The sequence below is a fragment of the Sceloporus occidentalis genome, unplaced genomic scaffold, assembly GCF_023333645.1.
Source record: "Sceloporus occidentalis isolate IW3139 unplaced genomic scaffold, rSceOcc1.0.p SCAF_66, whole genome shotgun sequence".
NCBI lineage: Eukaryota > Metazoa > Chordata > Lepidosauria > Squamata > Phrynosomatidae > Sceloporus > Sceloporus occidentalis.
Genome location: NW_028317046.1, coordinates 2,656,736 through 2,678,680, shown reverse-complemented (window position 1 = coordinate 2,678,680; position 21,945 = coordinate 2,656,736). Strand labels below are relative to the sequence as shown.

The 21,945-nt window shown below is 44.4% G+C and overlaps 2 protein-coding genes across 2 annotated transcripts; both read right to left on the bottom strand.

Moving 5' to 3' along the window:
• Positions 1–3,351: 3,351 nt before the first annotated feature.
• On the bottom strand, positions 3,352–9,612 carry LOC149286870 (45 kDa calcium-binding protein). Its single transcript, XM_089493781.1, has 6 exons — positions 9,305–9,612; positions 6,410–6,546; positions 6,018–6,131; positions 4,781–4,939; positions 3,862–4,037; positions 3,352–3,528 (listed from the first exon to the last, which is right to left on the bottom strand). Exons 1-6 carry the CDS (start codon positions 9,610–9,612, stop codon positions 3,352–3,354), a joined length of 1,071 nt encoding a protein of 356 aa, XP_089349907.1.
• A 4,384-nt stretch (positions 9,613–13,996) lies between these two features.
• LOC149286869 (beta-1,3-galactosyltransferase 6-like) lies at positions 13,997–15,022 on the bottom strand. The gene has a single exon (XM_089493809.1). The coding sequence runs from the start codon at positions 15,020–15,022 to the stop codon at positions 13,997–13,999; it is 1,026 nt and encodes a 341-aa protein (XP_089349935.1).
• Between the last annotated feature and the right edge of the window lie 6,923 nt (positions 15,023–21,945).

Below are 21,945 nucleotides of genomic sequence, written 5' to 3'. Positions count from 1 at the left end.
TTTCTTAAAACATTTCTTGGATAGAAAAATAAATTAAATGTAAATTTGTGAATAGATTATTGGGTACGGGGGGGGGGGTTCGTTAACGAAGTAGCAAAGTCAGGATCGTTATAAGTGACGTAATCTTTATTCTTAGAAATAAATAGTATCAAAATGCCAGAAAGGAGATAAAAGGAACCAAGATATCAAGCCTTACGCGTCAAATTGTATCTATTTATAGGAAAACAGATTGTTAAGGAGGCTTTGTCTATGACATCATAGCCACTGGAGGTTTGGAACACAAAGGATAAAGTGTAGGTTAAACTCAATGAGAAATAAAAAGAATAATTAGGCATAAAGGCAGAAAACTGGTATTTCTGATTAACATAAAAGCTCACCTTTCAGACTCTCGCCTGCTTGAGATGATCTGCGTTTGTAAGAATTGGCAACGATGTTGCTGGACGGCGGAGATGATGGAAAGACGGACGTCGACGTGCGATAGTTTGCATTCTGCGGGTATTTGCAGAAATATGCAGCCCCGTACGGCGGTTAAAATCTTGACATTTCAAAACTGCTTTCTCAGCAGTTAAAGAGGAAATTACTAATATCTGGTTCCAGGTGTGACAGACGGTGATTCTCAGCGTAAAGCCGGTATGAGTAGCAGCGAGCGTCATTTACAAAGCTCTCAAGCCGTAATTTGCAGCATTCATGCAACCGAACCGAATTATTCCTAACCCCCCCTAAACCCCCCCCCAGAAAACAGGAAAAGAACCCTGAAACGAGAAGTATCGGAAAATAATAGACTTGGTCGCTGGTTGCTAGACCCCAGAAAATGTTTAATTGGTAATTACAGCTGTAATTCTGGGATATATTTTTTTTCTGTTTTTTTTTTTTTTTGCAGACTTTCCTAAATCAAGAATTCTTGTAAAATTTTCTTTGAAGAAAGTGTTACGGCACATTTTCTTTATATTCACCAAAATCTGTCAGTCTCCGAGCGGAATTTGTCCAGCATTTTCATTTTTCGTAAGTCCGGTTGCCACAGGAACAAGAAATAAACGCGTAGAAGAAGTTGAATAGGGAATCTGAGACCAACAGATGGTAGAAAGAGGGTTAAAATTAGCTTAGAGTTATAGGGTTAATGATAGTAGTGGACTGGTTAAACGATCTTACGTTTTAGTAGGTGCTATTAATAAATAAAATCAATTCTTTAAAAATCTAAACTTTTGTGAGAAGTGGCCGGCTGAGGCTCAATCTGTAAAAAGCAGTCGCAGCAAAAAGAACAGATCCTTCATAATGTGAACAGGAGCTGAAACACAACTCTCCGTTTAGTGAATAAACTCCACTGAAATAAACTTCCTAAAGACAATATTTTCTCTTTTTTTGGGGGGGGGGGGTCAGATGGACAAAAATCTGATTTTAAATTTTACATATTTTAGTAAAAAATGTTAAACATTAAAACGTCACAGAATCTTTTTAAGAAGCATCTGTTGCCGTGAGAGATGCTGTGATAATTGTACAGCGCCGCAGAATATGATGGTGCTATAAAAATCAACAAACAACAATAATAATAATAATCCGGACAAAACCTGGACAGGGTTTTTACATATAATTTAGTGTTTGAGGTCGAAATACGCACATCAAGATAAAAAAAAAAAAAAAAAAAAAAAAAAATCAAAAAAATAAATCAACCAAAATCAAACAAAAAAAGTTTGTACCGGCAGCTGCTCCGTAACGTCTCGGTAATACAGGTTTCTGCTTTCACAGACACAGAAATACAATATATATATTTTTATTAATATGAATGACATATTACACATAAAAATCAAAAAAATAAAATTAAAGGACAAAAAACCACAAATTTTCTTTCTGCTCGAGAAGCTGATATTTCTGCTTATCAGGCGGATTAATTTTCAATTTCCCTCCAGCCGCAACTTTGCTTTAATAAAAAAAAACAAAAAAAACGGATAGGGTGGTATTGGTCCAAAACAAGATGGAATCTGTAGTCAGCGTCACAAAGAGAAAGCCTCGTGCGTTTCCAGGACCTCAGAGGTCTCTTCTTCCGTTAGAAATATTTTCCATCTGAACAAGAGACCTCCGAAGCCCTGAAAGCTTATTTGACATCTTTTCCTACAATCGGTCCAATAAAAAGTATCTACATTGATTAAAAACTCCATATTGAGAGGATTACGTGGTTCATGATTGTGTTTTCTGCTTTTTGTATAACATAGAACTCCGATTACTTCCTCGTTCCGTGATGATGTCACCGGTTGGTTCACAAGGACCTTTGTACTTTATTTTGCAGTTAAAAGGCTAAATGCCGGAATTCTAATATCGCACGAAGGTTTGGTTCTGTAATTCGACTTCCCTGTGAATACCCCGTGAACACATTTAATACACAAAGCTTTATGAAGACGATCGGGCCCCCGTCTGTCAGATCACCACCTCTGTCTCACCAGTTATGGGGGGGAAAATATTAAAACTTCCATTTTACTCACATCTCAGGAAAAAAAATCCCATGTGGTCAGATCATCGGAGGGGAAAAAACTTTTGCTTCAGAGCTCAACGTTACGCAACAAAGGGCAATGGATGACGGGAAAGATCCGTACGTATCGCTCGGAAACTTTGTGGTAACCGACGGCCAGAAGCGGGCTGACAACCGATTATTATTATTTATATTAATGGAAAAAAAAGCCTGTTGCAAGCTGGTAAAAGCAAAACAGTCACGCCGCTGGTTGCTACGCCCCAGAAAATGTTTAATCTGTAATAAGAACAGCTGTGATTCTGGAACAATCTGTTTTTTTTGCAGACTGTCACAAATTTAGAATTCTTGCAAATCTTTCCTTGAAGATTCCATCAATAGAGATTTATCCTTACAGGATCTGGATACGGTATCCCGCAGGACGCTCGGGACTCTGACATTCACAGCCATTGGATAATATGACATCTTTTACATAAAGCAAAGATCAGCCCGTGTTAGGAACTGAACGTTAACGTGATACATGTTACACGGACGGCTCCCTAATCACCAGCCTCCGGCCGAAGTCATTTCCATAAGAGATCCAAGACCCTTTCTGAACACAGAGTGTAGGAATAGCTGAGAGTGATCGGACCCCCGCGGGCTCTCCCCGTATCGCTGGGGAACAGAGGGGAGGAATTGGCCGAAGCAAACAAAAGCCAGTACTTATGTGCAAATCCTGCCATGGTGGGGAAGGCGAGGGTCCCACTCAATAACGCACACGGCAGAGTAGCAGCAAAACGGGTGTTATCCCTCTTCCCGATCGGCTACAGGAGTCGTCCTCGATACGTTCCCGGAACTCCTCCAGCGGACGGGGAAGAGAGGGGCATCTCTTTGGAAGCGGGGTCAGGGGGGGCTCAGAACTCCTCGTGTACGTTGCGCGCGTAATCCATCAACTTGCTGCCGGTGAAATATTCGCTGTACTTCAGCATTTCATCCTGACCCAAATGGTGGTCCTGGTTTTCGTCCGCCACGGCAATCATCTGCTTGGCTTCATTCAGAGCGTTATATTCATTCATGGGATCCATGTACTCCTAGAAAGCGAAAGCACGCTCGTATTAGAAAAGGCAAGACTCGCCGAGGGACCTCCCGGGGTACAGCCTTGTCCGCTCTCATTTCTAGTTTAATGGAAGCGTTAGATAACAATGAGTTTGCATTAATAAGTATTTAGCGGTATCAAGTATGTCTAAGACTTCTATGACTGCCCATCACCAGAGCAGCATCTTATATCACGTGAAGCCTTCTGAATACTAATATATTTGTGTGTGTAATAATATATATATATATATATATTATATATATATATATATATTATTATATATACTGTGATGTTCTATGTGCACACACGTCACCGGCCACCTCCTCACCTCCAGCTCGTCCATAGTTACAATTCCATCGTGATTTGCGTCGATAACTTCTTCAAACTCCTTCTTGCGGTCTCGCACCCAATCGTCGTCAATGTCTTGGGCCTGCTGGTTTTCAACGGTCCCCACGGGCAGAGAAATGAACTCGGAAAGCGTCAGCTTTTTGTCTCCATTCTGATCTATATTTTAAAATACATAATATATATATATATATATGAGAGAGGGAGCTTTATTGAACAAATACACAGGGCAGATTGTTATTATCCCCAGTCTCTTTCTTAGACCACAAACGAGGTAGGAAGCTGCAGCGCAGGTGTAACATCCCCGCATAAAAACAGAGCTTTTCAAACATCCGTTGCGTCAGCAATTTTAACCCATTTCTGTTTTTTTTATTGTTATTTTTTTTTTACAGTCACATATTTGCATGAGCCTAGAAAGCCGAGGCGTATGTAGAGACGTACGTGAATTCACCACATCGGCAGATGTGCGGCGTGTAATATGCACCTTATGTACGGGTTTATCATACAGCGGGGCAAACGCTCGGCTTCCAGTAAAATGACTCATTCAAAGCGCTCAGAAGCGAGCGAGCCGAGTAATGGAGGGAAGGGAGCGACCGCTGTGGTGCTGGGGTCCAGGGGAAAGGCTTGCCGAGGTTCCCATTATCATTAATAGTAAATATATATATATATATATACACACATACTATATGAGAGGTGCAGCACATGTTGGAAGTTAAATATATTACGGGAGTAGCTTTCTTGATTTATCCAGCCATGCGCCAATGACTCCAGCTGAGGACAGTCGCCTTAGAGGGAGCACCATACTTCATCGTGAATATCCATTGACTATGCAAGTTCTTGATCACACTAAATAAGAATACGTTATGTTTCTCCCTATTGGGGACGGACGGTTCTTTACTCACCCAGGTCCCGGACGATCTCCTTCACCATGAACTTGAGCATCCCTCGACTGTGCTCGGGGTGCAGGAAGGACAGAAACTCATCTTCGTTCAGAAGCTGGTCAGCTGGGGGGTTGTCCGCCTGAAACCATCGGTCCTTCAGGTTCTCCAACACTTCTTGCGCTGAGGGATAAAAAAAAAAAAAGTGTTATTTCAACAGACGAGATCCACGTAGCAACCGACTACGAGTCAAAACTACTTCGGGCCATTCTGGGGCAAAAGTTCTAAACGTAGAAACCATGGAAACCAAAAGGAATGTTTTTACTGATCGCAATTTTGGGGGCAAAGTTCAAAAGACTAAACGGAACTTGACGGGATTGTGTCTTTTCCAGCCCAATCAGGTTATAACCCAGGAGCGCTCAGGGTTTGACTCAATATCATGTGCTGTATTTCTGATCCGTTTCATATTTTAATTGACAAAACACTTAGTGACCCCAAATTTTTTAAGTTTTCCCCTACGTTTGGAAAATAGCCATTTTTTTTGTTGTATTTCAAGCAATACTGCATTTCTTGCAGTGCATGCAAAAAGAAGATAAAGTATTAAATTACATGGCGTAAAAAAACAACCAAAAACTATGCTTATTAAGCTCAAGTAATCGCAGTAAAAATGTTTGGGGGGGGGGGGGACGCAGGGATGACAGGGAGAAGATACAAAAAAAGATGAGATTATTGGGCTAATGCATCTGAAAAGAACACATTTTGTTACAGAAAGGCTTTGCAAAGTCTTAAGAACTCAGCTGGGGAGGTGAATATAAAAAAGTAATCTTTAAGGATTCCATCTACAAAAAAAAAAAAATAAAATAAAAAAGCACCTCTTCTGTAGTTTTTAAACCACAGAAAACGTTTATCGACAAAAAAAGAAATGCTGCCGTTTGCATTAGCGGCGAATCTACGAGAAACCAATTCATCTAGTTTTTTTTTTTTTACTATTCTCTCAAAACCGCAACTTTTTTTCTTACGCTCTTAAAATAGACACTCAGAGATTTTGCGATACACCTTCGTTTTCCTGCCGCTACTCAATCCGGGCACGGAAGAAGAAGTTGGTGACATCGTGTACCTGTCGGTAATCCGCATGCGCTTTGGGAGTTTACCACCAGGCTAGCCTAATGCATACGATGGGACGGGTTCTCGCCCTAGGGGGACCCATCGTATACCCGTACAACGGGTGGACGCCCAGTAATATTGTGCGCTGGGGACTTACTTTCTTCATCGATCTTTAACTCCTCGTTGTTCTTCAGTTTTTCCGCCACTTCCTTTTCATTGAAGCCTTTGCTGGCCAGGAACTTGATCTTGTATTCGTCCCAAGACACGTGCCCTGTGGGGGAAGAGGGTCCATGTTCAGGTGTTTGATGTCCGAGTCAGGGGTGTTTACATGCATGAGCATCTCTGGGCACTTCCAACGGTCCCTAAAGAGGGGCCACTCGGAACGTATGATGCCACACTCGCCCCGGCATCACATTATACAAAAAACCCCAAAAACATTTGTGGGATATTATTCCAGCCCCCCAAAACATCTCCCTGCGTGATAAATGAATAATGAACCCCACACCCGACCGCCAGCGCTCCGTCCACGACGACCGGTGCTCTGCTTACCGTCACCATCCGGATCCACGGCGCGGAAGTGCATCTTATTTTCCTTAACGGCTTCTTGGAAGTGTTCCTCGGTCTTCTCCATTATCCAGCGCTGCATTTCCTGAGCGCTGATCTGTTTGTCTTTGTTCCGGTCCACCCTGGAAATGACGAGAAGCGTTACAGGAATAAGACTCACCGGGACGAAGGCACCGGTACTGATCCATCCACACCCGCACGCTGACATTTATCCTCTACGTCTTACGCGCTCGCTTCTCCAACGCCATAACCACGGGAGAAACGATCTGCTCTCTGATGCAATAACCTGCCCCTTCAGTGTTATTCAGGGGTAATTTGTTTGGTGGGAGAAGCATCTGCCGGCTGCAGGACTCATCATGGAGAGGATTTCTTTCCAACAGTATCATTAGAAAATAAATGAACAGATATCCTCATTTTGTCCCAGCTTGTGCTTCCTGTTTTTTTTATTTTAATAAAATTTTTTTATTTTTTTATTTTATTATAACGCTGATTATGTTGGGACGGCACAAAATAGTTCTTTATATAAACATGAAGAACGTACATGTCGTTGGTACCAAGGAATTATTTTATATATAGTATTCATATGACGAGGGCTCACGCGCATGTCAGCAGACAAAAAAAAGGAATACGGTTTTAGCAGATGATGTTTTTGGTATATAATGACATTTGGGTGATTTGATGAGTATTGAGAGGTTCGTCTTCTGCGTGGTAAAAATAGGCACTGATTCATGCAGACACAGTCTGTGCTAAAATAAATAAATAAATAAATATAATATTTCCGAAGCTTTAAATTTCATTAGAAAGCAAAGCTAGTGGAATAGTAAAAAATGAATAATTTTTTAATTAATATTTTTACTATCCCACCCCAAAGTTTCTGTGACCCCCGCCCCCCCCACCTTTATTCTGTTTTATACAGGGAACCAGGAATTTGTCTAAATATAAGGGAATGAGCGTCCTAATGTTTTGTGTTTTAAACTGGATCAGTCATATAAAAGGGATCTTTTCTGAAACATAAAAAAAAAAAACAACCCAAAAACTATTTATTTATTTTTTTATTTGTGCTTGTGGTGCTATCTTAATAAAATAAATGAAAATTCCACACTTTTGCGCGATGCTGAATATAGTGGAACGGCACTCGGATCGCTCGAGATAAAGATACGTTACGGAGCGCGTAGAAATTCTCTCTTTGATGTTTGTTGTATGAACAGCAACGCGACCTCTACAGGAAACCGCATGTAGCGAGCGACACCTGCGGACCCCATTAATAACAAACTGTCTCCGCGTCCCACCCCAGACACGTTACCCGACTCACCGTGAGAAACGGAACCCGCCGCGAGAAACGGAACCCGCCACCGGCGACAGGAACAACGCGGCGCAGCAAAACAACTCTTCCTTATCCCATTTCTAATATACTTTTACCGTCCCTGCAAAGACGGCACGAAATCATTCCATCTACGCCTCCTCTGTGTCCTTAATCAGTCGTTGGTCTCGTCTTAGATTCAGGAGCCGTATGTCTATCCCATGCATGTTTAATACCCTCGCTGTATTACCCTCTACCACTTCTGCTGGGAGGCCGTTCCCCTTATCTATGACCCTCTCAGTCATGTTTCTCAATGCTTTTTATGATGAAGTTAACTGGGAAGAGTTGCTTTCATTATAAAATAACATTTGGGATAGAAGTGGGTTCGCGCTCTTTCTCAGAGTCACTACAAACCCTCCATTCAGGTCATTTTAGAAATAGCTAAGTTTTGATACAAAAAGATCCAGCACCGTAGCATCCTGCGGATGATCGGAGAGATCCGTCCCTGAACGCCCGCCATGAGGACGAAGTGCGCAGAGCGATTACCTGCCCCGATACGCAGGGACTTTTGGGTTATCCGAGTTAATAAATAATCTGCCGATTCTGGTAACCGAACCCCATCGAGCCGCGTTCCCAGCAGGAAGAGGCCACAGAAGACGCAGGGGCAGATTTCTCAGAACAAGGGGAATATTTGCTTTGGTTACTTTCCTGGATGTTCAAAGTTCACTTTTCTCCCTCGATTTAGTTACATATTAAAGGCTGCGATTTCTAATAAAGAAAATATGGAGGGAGTTGAGATAAGAAATGGTTATCGGTTTCCGGGACGCGTCGCGCGGTTTCATAGATGTATAAACGAACGGCCCGCGTGGCACGGCGGGGAGGGGAGGGATTTCATTTTTTGGTTTCCAGTGGCCGGGGCCCCCCCTGTGAATCATAACACGCAGAGGTGGTTAGATGTAACTCTGATGCCACGCGGCTGTCTGAGTTACAGGAACCGGTCCCAACTATACGGATAACGAACACAAAGGGAGCTATTCACTAAGCACTGCGCTTTACCAGGAACAGCCCCGCAGGACCGGTCCTAGATCAAACGGCACCCCAGGCATGAATACTGTTTGCCCCACCCCCCTTTTATTTTCCCGATATCACCATGGTTTTTACACTTTTTTGTGTGTTTACACATTTTATTTTATAAAGCCGTTTCTATACACATTATCGGGGCTTTTAGGGCTGTAGAGCCCTGCGATCCCCTCATACCCAGCAAACATTCCGACCTCCTAGAAAAGAGGGGCATCAAGGGGAGGAAGAAAGAGGGGCATCGGGGGGGCAAAAGGGGGAGGAGGAAAGAGGGGCATAAGGGGGAGGAGGAAAGAGGGGCACAAGGGGGGGAGGAAAGAGGGGCACTTATCTTTGTAAAGGAATGCTTAGGAAAGGCAAAGAAACAAACAGAAGTCTGAGACATTTGGCAGCTCCTACCCACTGGAGTCCAACAAACACCAGCCGGGTCTCTGAAAAGCTCCGCAAACATCCGGCCGGGAAGTAAACGGACTTTTATTTCCGTTAGTAGCGGTCGGACTTACTTTGTAAAGATAGCGGATAACTTCTTCCTGTTTCTCCGAGGTTCGGAATCTTCGTCAAATTCTTCCATCTCCTTACCCAGGAAAACCTCCTGATGGAACTCTTTGTTAAGGTGGCCGTCCATCTCCATCTTCACCCCGTTCAGGTGGTCCGGGGGTAAAATTTCGTTCTCATCTTTACTGTCCTGGGGCTTTACTTTCAAGGCGGAGTTGTTGGCGGGCCGGGCGTAGACGTCCATGAGGAGAAACACAAAGAGCAGGGAGAGGTAGAGAGAGCCCAGGCTGAAAAGGAACGCTTGCTTGGATACCATCATCCTTCTTGGGGTTATTAATGTTTATAAACACCTGAAAAAGGGAAAAAATAAGGCTTTAATAATATAGTAATAATTCTACTTTTTCACAATACCAGCTTATCTAGAAGAACGCTAACACTGTATTAGCTTCTACCACTCCTACTGGGAGGATGTGCCACTTATCTTACGAAACTGGATCTCTCTGCAGCATGTAACCTAAAACAGCTGTATATTTATTTGGAAATTCAGGAATTAAAACCGAGTTGTAGTATGATGTCATAGCTCTCTATTACCTGCCGGCAGGTCCCCAGCTCTACACGGAAATAAATGAATGGGACGAAAGAGCGGAAAGGGTCTCGGGGGCCGAGTATTTTTCTCAGGGTCTAGTATCAAAGGGATCAGGCTCACTCCATGACAGCGTGTGTTAGAAAACAATGACATCATCATCCATAAAACAGAACGCTGCGTGTTCCAAGAAAAGTTAATTCGATATTCATTTCAAATATTTTAAACACAAAAGAATAGGTAGAACACCCGTATTAAACACCGAGAAAAGGACTGATGTGGCATCGTGTGAAGCGACATTGGGGGTTACGTATAAAGAACTATTATGATGCAATTCAGTAAAGGTGGATCAAAAAAAAGTAATCTACTGGTTGCCATGGTGATTGCCCTACCTTTACCACAACAGACCAGAGTTTCCCTGTGAATATATATATATCATTCAATATCAGACGGTACCCCGGCCGAGTAAAAGGCCAATTATGACGCTCTGTCACACCACGTCTAGACATCTGTTCTCGACACGCACAATCCTGCCTGATATTCCTCCCCAATATGACTAAGACGTACCCCCCCCCACCCCAATAACATTTTAATGGGCGAATAAATTACACATTATTGGGTCTTTTAGGGGTGTAGCACCCAGTGATACCCTCATACCCAGCAAACATTCTGACCTCCTAGAAAAGAGGGGCATCAGGGGAGGAAAGAGGGGCATCGAGGATTTGAGGCCCAAACAGGGACTGTGCCGCCTGAACAGAGACATTTGGCAAATATTCAATGAGGGCAGAGTAAAACGACTATACCACACGGGGCCACATATGACATCATTAAGCACCTAAGGGGGAGTTAATGTATATATACATAAAGATACACACTCCGGTTACCTGTATATGTGGCGCCTGCCCCGCCGCCGTGTACCCGGTGCTCTACAATCCACCAGCCCCTCAGCCTGGAAGCAGGAAGTGATGAGTAACCGCAGGGGTCACTGGGATCCGAGTTCCAAACACTAGAGATAACGCTATCGCGCATAAATCAGGACAGCCTGCTCTGGCCTCAACACTTGATTACCGTGTTGGTGACATGGAGGAAGCGAGTATCGTGTCTCTGGTGTATATAACAATAGGGGTTATAAAGCTCGCTAAGAGATGACGCATTTTTCGCTCTGCCTCGGCTTGCGTTGCGTTGTCTTCCATCACGGCCGCAATAAAAGAAGCAGTCCGAATCCGGCTTATACATCAAATGGAGACCAGGGAATTATTGTCCGAAGTAATCAGATTCTATGAAATTAAAAAAAGATCCATCTTCCCCAGCGGAGGGGCAGATTCTCGGGGTCACACAGTCTGACTCCTTCCTATTCCAAGACTTCCAATTGGTGCTTTTGCTCCCAGTATGTTATGGTTGATATTCCTGCTTGAGCGCAGGTGACTTAATTGTATCTTTAAATAATGCCAAATCACCGATTCCATGGCGACCGGCCACTTGATTAACAGATTAGGTCTCTACATAGAATCTTCACAATGGGCTATTAAAGGGTTACTATTTTTAAGAGTCTCGGGGCAGCTTATTTAGGTGTCTGAAGATCGGCAGTGACTTGGAAAGCGGCCCAGAAAAATATTGTAAAACGGTTATTTTGTACAAGCGCTTTGCTTCAGTTATGCGAGTTCTAAGCGCGTCGCTATGAGTGCATTTTTAGTGCGGACTACAAAGATAGATGTAGATGGTGGGGGCTAAAATATTGTACTAAAAAATGGTATGAGTAATAATCAATACTTTATTTTAATGCGCAGGTTGCCAAGTTAACCATTGAGAGATTTTATGAGTCTGATTTGTGTTGAAACCTTTAATATATTAAAAACTAAATCAAAGATTTTAAGAATTTTTTTTTTTTTTTATTTGTTTAAAAATCATGCATTTAGCATAAGAACGTTCAGTCGTTACAAGCTTTACCAGTGTAGAGCCTACGTGGAAGGGTACAATAAATAAAAAGCTTGACATCTTACATGGATAATTAAAAACGACATTTTTAAAAATAAATACTTTATACATTTGCCACTTTCTGCTGTGATATTCTAACAAAAAAAAAAAGCTATTGGTCCTAATATTTACTTTTGCCCTGCAGAATAATTACCCCAGAGGTACATATGGCTTAAATTTGATACATGATGAACAGGTCACTTTCCACTAATCTAACTATCCATATTTGCTTGATTATAAGATGACCCCCCCCCCAGTTTTTGCTCTAGTTCCACTTCCTCACTTTTATCGCAGTCTTCTTTTCCGCTGTCGGCTTCTCGCTGGTCTCTGCTCCATTATCCAGATACTTCGGCAAAAAGGCAGAACACCTCAGTGAACACCTATCTGCCCCAACTGGAAGAACGGGGGAGAGGTTATCCCTGTGGTGTGCGCTGCGGCTCTACCCTTTAGTAGAAGTACCCCCGATAACGGAGCCAATTCCGGGGAGAAGCTGATGAAGAAAGTAGACAGAAGAACAAGAGGCAAGAAAAGAAGCGTTGAAGGAAGGAGACAGGGAATCGGTCGGCCGAGAAGGTAGGGAGACATTGAGCGTAGGGGACAAGTCACTGGGCTTAGTTGGCTGTGCCAGGGATCTGAGGTCTGAATAAGACGACCTGGGTTATAAATAGAGGTAGTTTTTTCAGATTTCAGCCCGCTGAATGACACACGTAATAAAACTCGTACAATATGGATCACATGACGGCAACCGGGTTTAACATCGCAGCGGCTATAAAGTAACGTCGCCGTTACACCCGTTGCTCCACAACTCCAGTTTTTGGTTAAATTCATCATGAACAGTAAACAGAGACCCAAACGCTTTGAAATAAAAACTACTGTTGAAAGAAAAAATATACGTGCATTAGAAGCCCACCGTATACCGTCACGGCAGCGGGGGAACGTCCGCTTAGGATTTACATGCTTACATCACGCCATCGGGAAGCCGGCTGGTTCTAGCAGTAAATTCACGGCATGGAGTATTTAATCAGACAGGCTTTGGTCCGATCAACTGAGGATCCTTACGCAGCCCAAAGGTTTGGGGGTTTATTCTCTAAACGGAGAGCTGTGGTTCCAACCGACTCCTATAGACATTATGAAGCGCTTCATAATAAACACTGGAGAGCTGAAACCCTGACTCTCCTGCTAAGCTTTCTGCTATGGCTTGGCACGCAGCACTTCCAGCACAAGGAAACTGCGCTGCATGCACGGCGGACATTGCATGGATAATACTCAACGCTGGGGGGGGGGGGGGCGGGGGGGGGGGACACCCTCCATGGTCCCAGAAGTTAAAGTAACGAGTAATACTGGCCCCGGACAAGTTACAGATAAATCCAGTCGTTTACAGTTATAACACGCATGTTACACGTGTGTGTGTTACATTAATAAAGAAAAATTTATGATTTCCAGCTAACATGCTACCCAGTCAGGTAAGGAGGACAACTCGCATTGCTGAAAAAACTTAATGTAAAATGTTTCTAACTTAACCCCTTAATGATATAATGCATTGTTTTCAATGGGTTTAGGGACCGCCCATTGCCGTCTCCTGAACAGTCATGTTGTACGTAGATGGGGGGGTGTTAACTACATTCTAGGAGCTCACAGATCCAAATAAAAAAAATAAAATACTAGTTACATTGTAACGCTGGAAGCTGCGGGTGAAGCTCAGGTACAGATTTCTCTCGAAATTCAAGTACAAACACATCGTTCACAGTTACAGCACGTCCGAAAGGAACATCCATAAATATCGACATTATATATATAGAGAGATATATATCCCCAAGATGCGGCTGACGCGCCATTTGTATTAACCCCGTCCTTTGGCTGGATGAGTAAATCAGTTTCAGGTCATTCTATAGCCCAGGAGCCATGGGGTACACGCAGTCCCCCACCCCCGGGAGTTATTACACCATAAAGGCTAGCGGGCCACCAGAACTGCGAGCCGCCGCACAAGGCTTCAGACGATGACCAAATAAATTAAAAGATATCCGGTGGATCCATATTTTGGAGTCCAGAGTCCAAAGTGCCAACAAACCCAAGAACTAGAGCCTCCTGCCCCCCGTGGGGGGCATCATCTGGGACACTGATACATGTGGGCACCATGGGGGGCTCAGGGGATGCCGTCCTTCCTCTGGCAGCACTGGGATGGGGGCACCCCCCAGTCATACACATAGGACAGCCTGAGCTTCACCTCCTCCTTGCACAGCTTGCCCTCCTTGGCCAGGGTCTGGTGCTTCTCCAGCATGTCCTCGATGCTCTGCTTGTGGGTCACCAGGTACTTGTTGCTGCAGCCCCGAGACTTGTACTCCGTGTCGAAGCGCGGGTCGTGCACCCGGTCAACCTCGAGGGGCGCCAGCCAGACCCCCAGGGAAACGTCCTCGCTCTGCCAGTGGGCCAGGAAGTCCTTGCTGAGGCTCAGGTACCTGACCAGGTCCCAGGAGAGCACGTACCCCCCGCCCAGGGCGTAGGGCAGGTAGTAGTCGCACAGCACCCAGTCGCTCTCCTTCCACTTCCCGGCAGACTTGACCCTCCCGCGGCCCGAGAAGAAGCCCCAGTACAGCCTGCGGGGCTCCTTGGGCCTCAGCTCGTCCAGCAGCAGGTCCAGCCGGGCGAACGTGTCGTCGTCGGCCTTCAGCACGAACTTGTAGTGGACGTGGCGGTCCAGCCACACGTACATGTGCAGCAGCTTGGCCGTCAGGTTCTCATAGGAGTCCCGGAGCTCAGGCAGCAGTAGCAGGTCCCCGTGCCTCTGCTGCTCCATCTCCAGCGAGGCGGCCTCCTCCTCGCTCAGCCCCGCGGTCCCCAGCACGAAGCGGCACCAGAGCTCCCCGGCCCGGGGCGCCGCAGACAGCCACGTGCTGCGGATGATGCTCCGCCGCTCAGCGTTCTTGTGCCCGCTGACGATCAGCACCGCCAGGAAGGCCGAGACGCTCTTCTCTAGCGGCCCCACGGGGTGAGGCTGCTGCTGCGAGTGACGGGACTGCGGTGGCTGCTGGTGAGGGAGCCCCCGGGGCCCCACGGGTTTTAGGCTCTCCGAGGTGCATTTGGCCAGGTAGAGAAGCACTACGGCGAAAATGAACAGGGCGGCCAGGCCCAGCGCCGTCTTGTGGCGACACACCAACCGTACCACGTTCATTGCAGCTTCTCACCGGCGGCCTAGTGCCGTGTCCTATTGGCCGTCATCACCGCGCCCCCTCCCCGTGTGATCGTCGGATTTCCCGCGCTACCGCGCGATCCGTTTGACAACCGCGCGCAAGGAACGCCCCCGGCGGGTCACGTGAACAACGTTGCCGAGCTGCGGCCTGTTGCTGACAGGCCCTATAGCCCCGCCTCCACTCGCCCCGGGGTGTCACCAGCAGCTGTCGCTGACACCTGCCTTTCCTGATGTAAATATACAGCGCTGCATAGAGTTTACGCATGCGTGGACAGTGGCTCAGGCGCACGGAAGTCTCGTTGCATTCTGGGACTTGTGGTTTTCTACATTCTAGTTTGTTACACTGATCGGGTCGCACTGGTTTAGTTGCACTTGCTTCCTGCGGCCGGAGGTATGAGGGGATAGAATGGCCGTCGGTCTGCATTATGAATCCGACTAGTATGAGTGTAAAATCAGTCACTGCATACTGTCCATTACCTCACAAGTGTCCTTGTTTGGTTTGGTCAGTTCCTTTTTAGGCCCCAAATCCCTGATGCCCCTCTCTCCTCCCCTGATGCCCCTCTTTTCTAGGAGCGCAGAATGTTTGCTGGGTATGAGGGTATCGCGGGGTTCTACAGCCCTAAAAGCCCCGATAATGTGTATAGAAACAGTAGGAAATTAGCTTATGAATTAAACGGGGTAAATAAACCCCATTATTCTTATAATTGTCAAATAAAAATTCCCAGTGCCTCCTCACGTACATTTGGCTTCTTTCCTCTGTACTACCGCACCCATTGAACATGTAATGGGTGGCTCTGATTTGGTTAACATTATATCTGCCACCCAAAGCCCAAACTAGAAGCTTATACAGGATTTAGCGCTCAGAACCATATCAGCTATCATGGGGGCCGTTCATTGGGAAAAATATTTCTCTCATTGAGCGCAAACCCTAGAGCTGTATACGGTAATACCCCCCAGCGCTGTATACAGTAATAACCCCCAGTACTGTATACAGTAATATAACCCCCCCAGCACTGTATACAGTAATAACCCCCAGTACTGTATAAGTAATATAACCCCCAGCGCTGTATACAGTAATATAACCCCCCAGCACTGTATACAGTAATAACCTCCAGCGCTGTATACAGTAATAACCTCCAGCGCTGTATACAGTAATATAACCCCCAGCGCTGTATACAGTAATATAACCCCCAGCGCTGTATACAGTAATATAACCCCCAGCGCTGTATACAGTAATAACCCCCAGTGCTGTATACAGTAATATAACCCCCCAGTGCTGTATACAGTAATATAACCCCCAGCGCTGTATACAGTAATAACCCCCAGTGCTGTATACAGTAATATAACCCCCCAGTGCTGTATACAGTAATATAACCCCAGTGCTTTATACAGTAATATAACCCCCCAGCGCTGTATACAGTAATAACCCCCCAGTGCTGTATACAGTAATATAACCCCCCAGCGCTGTATACAGTAATAACCCCCCAGCGCTGTATACAGTAGTATAACCCCCCAGCGCTGTATACAGTAATAACCCCCCAGTGCTGTATACAGTAATATAACCCCCCAGTGCTGTATACAGTAATAACCCCCAGTGCCCACGCTAATGACTGCGGGTGTCCCAGAACCCACGTGCCACGCACAGCATGTCTCTGGATCAGAGTGGGAGTGTCTAGTGGAAACACCACCGACCACTGCGGATCCCATAGATCCCCAGGGATCAGCCACTTTAAAGCCCAGACAGTTCCTTGATTCCGTGCTGAGTTATTCTGCCTTAAACGCAGAGACAAAACGTTCTAACCTTCGTTCCCCGCTCCCGTATTATCGGACTCCCTGGCTTTTGACCATTCCTGTTTTGACCCTGCATCTCAGCTGCCTGCCCTGACCATGGGTAGGACTGACCACAATCTTTCTTACGCCCTCGTTCTGGACTTTATCATGTATTTGGTTCTCTGCCGCTGGGTTCCGCTCCTGCGAATATGGAAGCTCCCCTTTCTGTTACAGCTCGGTACCCTCAAGTAAAACTGTTTATACGCCAACCCTTGTTTACAAAGACATTTTTGTATATGTATATTTGTATATATAAGAATTATCCTGTCCAGTGCGTCTGCGTTACCAGGCTTTATTATCTAGTATTATATAGGTGACGATTTATAGCATTCTGCAGAAGTACCCATTTTTAAAACTAATCAGTAGACATGCATTTGATTGAAACCATTCCCCATACCTAATCAAGGTCAATTATGATACAGAAACTGCTAAAAGATTGCGCCTTTCAAAGTTGTTAAAACATCTGTCCAAAAAAAGTTACTTTATTTACCGGCCAAATTACTAAACTCTTCACCCCAATCATTCTAAGATTCGCAAAGTTTTGTCTTTCTCCCAACCCAAAATGACACTGATTAGATACTTAGGTGGGAAAGCGTGTCTTTGATCACAGCTCAAAAGTTGGCCCAAGTTTGTAAACTAATTTCTTTACAGGAACCAGCTGCCTGTCTCACATGCCAGACAATGTAGTTTAATTTTTAATTTGTGTTTTCTTAAATCTGTTTTTATCCCCTTTTAGTGGAACACAGGAGTAAACACATGAATCAGGCAAGGAATGACTTCAAATGTCTTCTGAAGAATCGAAAAGGCAAAAAGGTGCACCGGTTGTTGAAATCCAATGGAAAAATACATTCTGCTGCTAGACGGTATGTATTGAAAGGGCAAAAAAATGCAAAAGTAAAAAAAAAAAAAAGAATGTATTAGCGATGTAAAATTTATGGAAAAGCTATGGAAAAAATTGAAATATTCTGAAAAAATTAATTATTTTGTTACACTGGGGACGTGAAATACAGTGTATATAAAAGTATCATGCTTGAAATAAAAGTATAGCTTATTCAGTAAATAATAAACTAAATTTGCTTTTTAAAAGTTTACTTTTTTGTTGCAAATGGAACAACAAGGTCTTTAGAACATTTCAACTATACAGGTAACCCCCCATTTCCCTCAAATGCAACAAAATAAATGAAACCATAAAAAAAACCAAAAGATCTCCTCTAATCCTCCTGCATGGATTGGACGGGGAGAGCGATCACAGTCGCCCAATCAGATTTGCTCCTTAGCACCAATTGCAAATGAAAAAGTAACTGGCATTATTTCTTCATGTAATATAGTTTGAATGCCGTGTCATAAACATATCATTTATCTTTGTAAAACAAGATATTCCACACTCTGTTTTATTTTTTTTTTTTAAATGGGATTGGAAATTTTTTTTTTATTGGGTACAGTAACATAAACGTAACATCGCTGTAAAATTACCTATGTTTTAAAACGTCTGTACCAGATGGCTAAGTGTTTTGTGACTAATGAACCTCGTTACCCTGAACGGGGAGCTAGACTATAATCTGCTTTTACTGCACACAGGCAAGAAAATAAATCCTTGTAAATCCTGCCAGCGGTCCAGAAAACAAACAAACAAAAATCACATAATCCTGGCAGGCGATGAGGTTTATGCTTATTTTATGCTGTAAGTTTGGAGACGTGAAGATGTCACCAAGTTGTAAATATAGTAACGGTGTAGGGGGACTTAACGCTCCTCAAGACATAACTGTAACAGTAAGAGGAGGAAAGTATGACTCCCAAGTCCGTCCTCTCTGACCTCAAAAGGGTTAAAGACCGCAGAATGTGCATAGGGACCTTTTAAAGATACTGGCTTTGGGACACAGTGCCACTCATTGGGGGGAAAGGCGAGTCTAGACGAGAGTGTAAGGCGACGGGTGACGTGCTGTTTAAAAAACAAACAACATGTTTGCTTATTTGCTTAGATACAGACTTTTTGGTTCTTTGGATCATACGTTTTAGGACCACCAAAGTGCTGAAATAATGTCTATAAAAATGACATTTTCTGGTAGTAATTCTATGCATGGAAGCTCAGATCAGAGGCAGAAGGTGGCAAGAACAGTATATTAATAATTCAAAGGGGAAAGATAAGTTAATGAGGAGGATATATGGATATATATATATATATATATATATATGGTATATATGGTGTAAACTAGCAGCTGGAACAGGGACATAACATATTATATATACAGTTTATTGTTATTATTTATATACAATTTATTATTATTATTATGTTTAATTGATACAGCGCCATTCCTTTCGGCAGTGCTTCTCGCAGTACATTTGTTCATGTCTATGTAATAGGATTCATCACACGCAATCTTTATCCCTCATCCACATCCCGGTCGATTTTCTTGCTAGTTTCTGTGCATTCTGAATCTACCAGTTTACCTTTTGCACTCTTTTTCTCCCCGTATTTTGTGTGATATTCGGACGTACTGTAGTTTCGTATACTTTCCTCTGAAGCCTCTCCAGAACTCATTAGTGGCTGGCTGATAATCAGCACTAGCTAAGTTTCCAATATTCAGCATCTATCAGATAAACATGATTTTTTTTGGCTTAACTAACTCTGTCCTCATTAACAAAGTCTTTGTGAAATTTCTCTCCAAGCCCCCCACCATAAATCACCCGTCCTTTATTATATACAACACGAGGGATCCGATTAAGCCAGAATATCATCATATTTACCTTGTTATTCAGCATCAAAAACAACACTTTTTTTGAAATAATAACTAAACATTTCTTTAGCTCCATTTTGCACAGAACTCCATCGGTTTTACGGCTCCTTGGGCTGGTCGGGGGATCTCCACAACTGTCCCATGATCTCAAGTGCCCGCAACAGTGGGGCAGCTACTCAGGACACTGTCCGGAAATCTGGAGTGTACCCTCAAAACCAGGACACTTGAGGGGGGCCGTTGCGTGAAGATGGGAGAATAGCAGCTATACACAGATTCATAATGCTTATGGTGAGCCGCAAAAGAGACTTCGATAACTTTAAGAAGGTTCTGCTCAGTGATATATATATATATATATACACAAATTAGAGGTTAGTCTGTACAATGATGGGAACTCCTCAGACTTGTGGTTATCATTGTTTTGAACGCGTATGGGTATTAGCAATACCACAGGGCCACTAGCCAGGAACGCCGCAGTGTCACGGCTCCAGGCTGACTTCCTCGCAGACAGAACATGGATATGGACGGAGAATATTCCTCTGGCTTTCTGCGCCCCTTTTGCGGTTTTGTAGGCACGTTGAAAACTCGTTACTGTAACAGCAGAGCAGAAAATAACATTTATTACACGAAAATCATAGACCTTAAGTTTCCTAACACCGCATACAGCTGCCGCCGGAGCCTAATCGAAATGGAAAGATTACAAAGTATCCGATCTGGCCATGGTTAAAAAACTGTCCGCTAGCTTGAATGGGGAAGGGGGGGATAAAATCTTTGGGGATTGATACAGAACTGGTTACAAACTATTACACGCAAGTGCTTGAGTTAGTTCACAAAGGAACAATCCATCATAATTCTCTCCGTGTTTATTTTACATGATAGACGCGGAGAACGAACAATGTAACTCGAGACCTTTAAAGCCTAACTACCGTATTTGCTCGATTATAAGACGACCCTGATTATAAGACGACCCCCCAAAATCTGAATATTAACTTAGGAAAAAAAGAAAAAGCCTGAATATAAGACGACCCTAAAGGAAAAAAGTTTTACCAGTAAATGTTAATTCATGTAAACTATTTTTTTTAATAAAAGCTATGATTGAGAAAAATATTTTTTTTGTTTTTATTTCTTGTATTTTCCAACCTGTCCCCCAGTTACGCACATCTGCCCCCAGGCTTGCCACTCCAATATGGCACTGTGGCCCATGATATGCCTTTTAACCCTCTATATGCCACTGTGCCCCATGGTATGCCTTTTGACCCCCTATGTGCCACTCTGCCTCCAGAAATGCCTTATACCCCTATATGCCACTCTGCCTCCAGAAATGCCTTATACCCCTATATCCCATTCTGGCATTTAGGGGGTTAAAATGCATATTATGGGGCAGAGTGGCATATAGGGAGGTATAAGGCATTTCAGGAGGCAGAGTGGCATTAAGGGAGTTAAAAGGCATTGTATAGAGCACTCTGCCTCCAGAAATGCCTTATACCCCTATATGCCACTCTGGCATTTAGGGGGTTAAAATGCATATTATGGGGCAGAGTGGCATATAGGTGTATAAGGCATTTCAGGAGGCAGAGTGCTCTATTAAATGCCCCCTTAACGCCACTCCAGAAATGCCCTATGCCCCCATTTAACACACACACACACACACCCTATACCCCCATTTAACTAACACACACACACACACACACTCTCCCCTCCCCTCCCCTCTCAGCCCTCTCTTACCGGTGCTTCCAGCCGGGGCAGCGGGTTGACGTCGCCTTCTGCTGCAGCCGGAAGGAGGTGGAGTTGGCAGCGGGGGTTTGTCTGCGTCCGTCGCGTATACTTTCCCCGGCTGTCAGAGATCAGAGTTCCCCGCACCGGTGCGGGGAACTCTGATCTCTGACAGTCGGGGAAGGTTTTCGCGACGGACGCAGACAACCCCCGCTGCTAGCCACACCTCCTTCCGGCTGCAGCGGACGTTGTCTACGCGGATCGCGTAGACGTCAACCCGCTGCCCCGGCAATACAGCAGGAAGCACCGGTAAGTGTGTATGATGGGGGGGGGGGGTGAGACAGGAGGATCCAGGTCCCCTGCAGCGGTGCGGGGGATCTGGATCTTAGTCTCCTAATCAGACTCTATTTGAGGTCTGATTAGAAGACGACCCCGATTAGAAGACGAGGGGTATTTTTCAGAGCATTTGCTCTGAAAAAAACCTCGTCTTATAATCGAGCAAATACGGTATATCCAGTAAAGCTGAAAGTTTCCGCAGGAGGCTCAGCAAATCCAAGCCGACATTCAACCAACTGGTAAGATCAGGCAGGAGATGACAAATGTTGGCGAGATGAGGTGGTGAGTTGTCGT

Excerpts from the sequence above, each read along its gene's own strand:
- LOC149286869 (XM_089493809.1), bottom strand. The coding sequence starts at position 15,022 with ATGAACGTGGTACGGTTGGTGTGTCGCCACAAGACGGCGCTGGGCCTG.
- LOC149286870 (XM_089493781.1), bottom strand. The coding sequence starts at position 9,612 with ATGGTATCCAAGCAAGCGTTCCTTTTCAGCCTGGGCTCTCTCTACCTC. Across the intron at positions 4,038-4,780 it reads GGAGATCGTCCGGGACCTGG|ATCAGAATGGAGACAAAAAG; the intron begins GTGAGTAAAGAA and ends TTTAAAATATAG. Across the intron at positions 3,529-3,861 it reads TAACTATGGACGAGCTGGAG|GAGTACATGGATCCCATGAA; the intron begins GTGAGGAGGTGG and ends TTCGCTTTCTAG.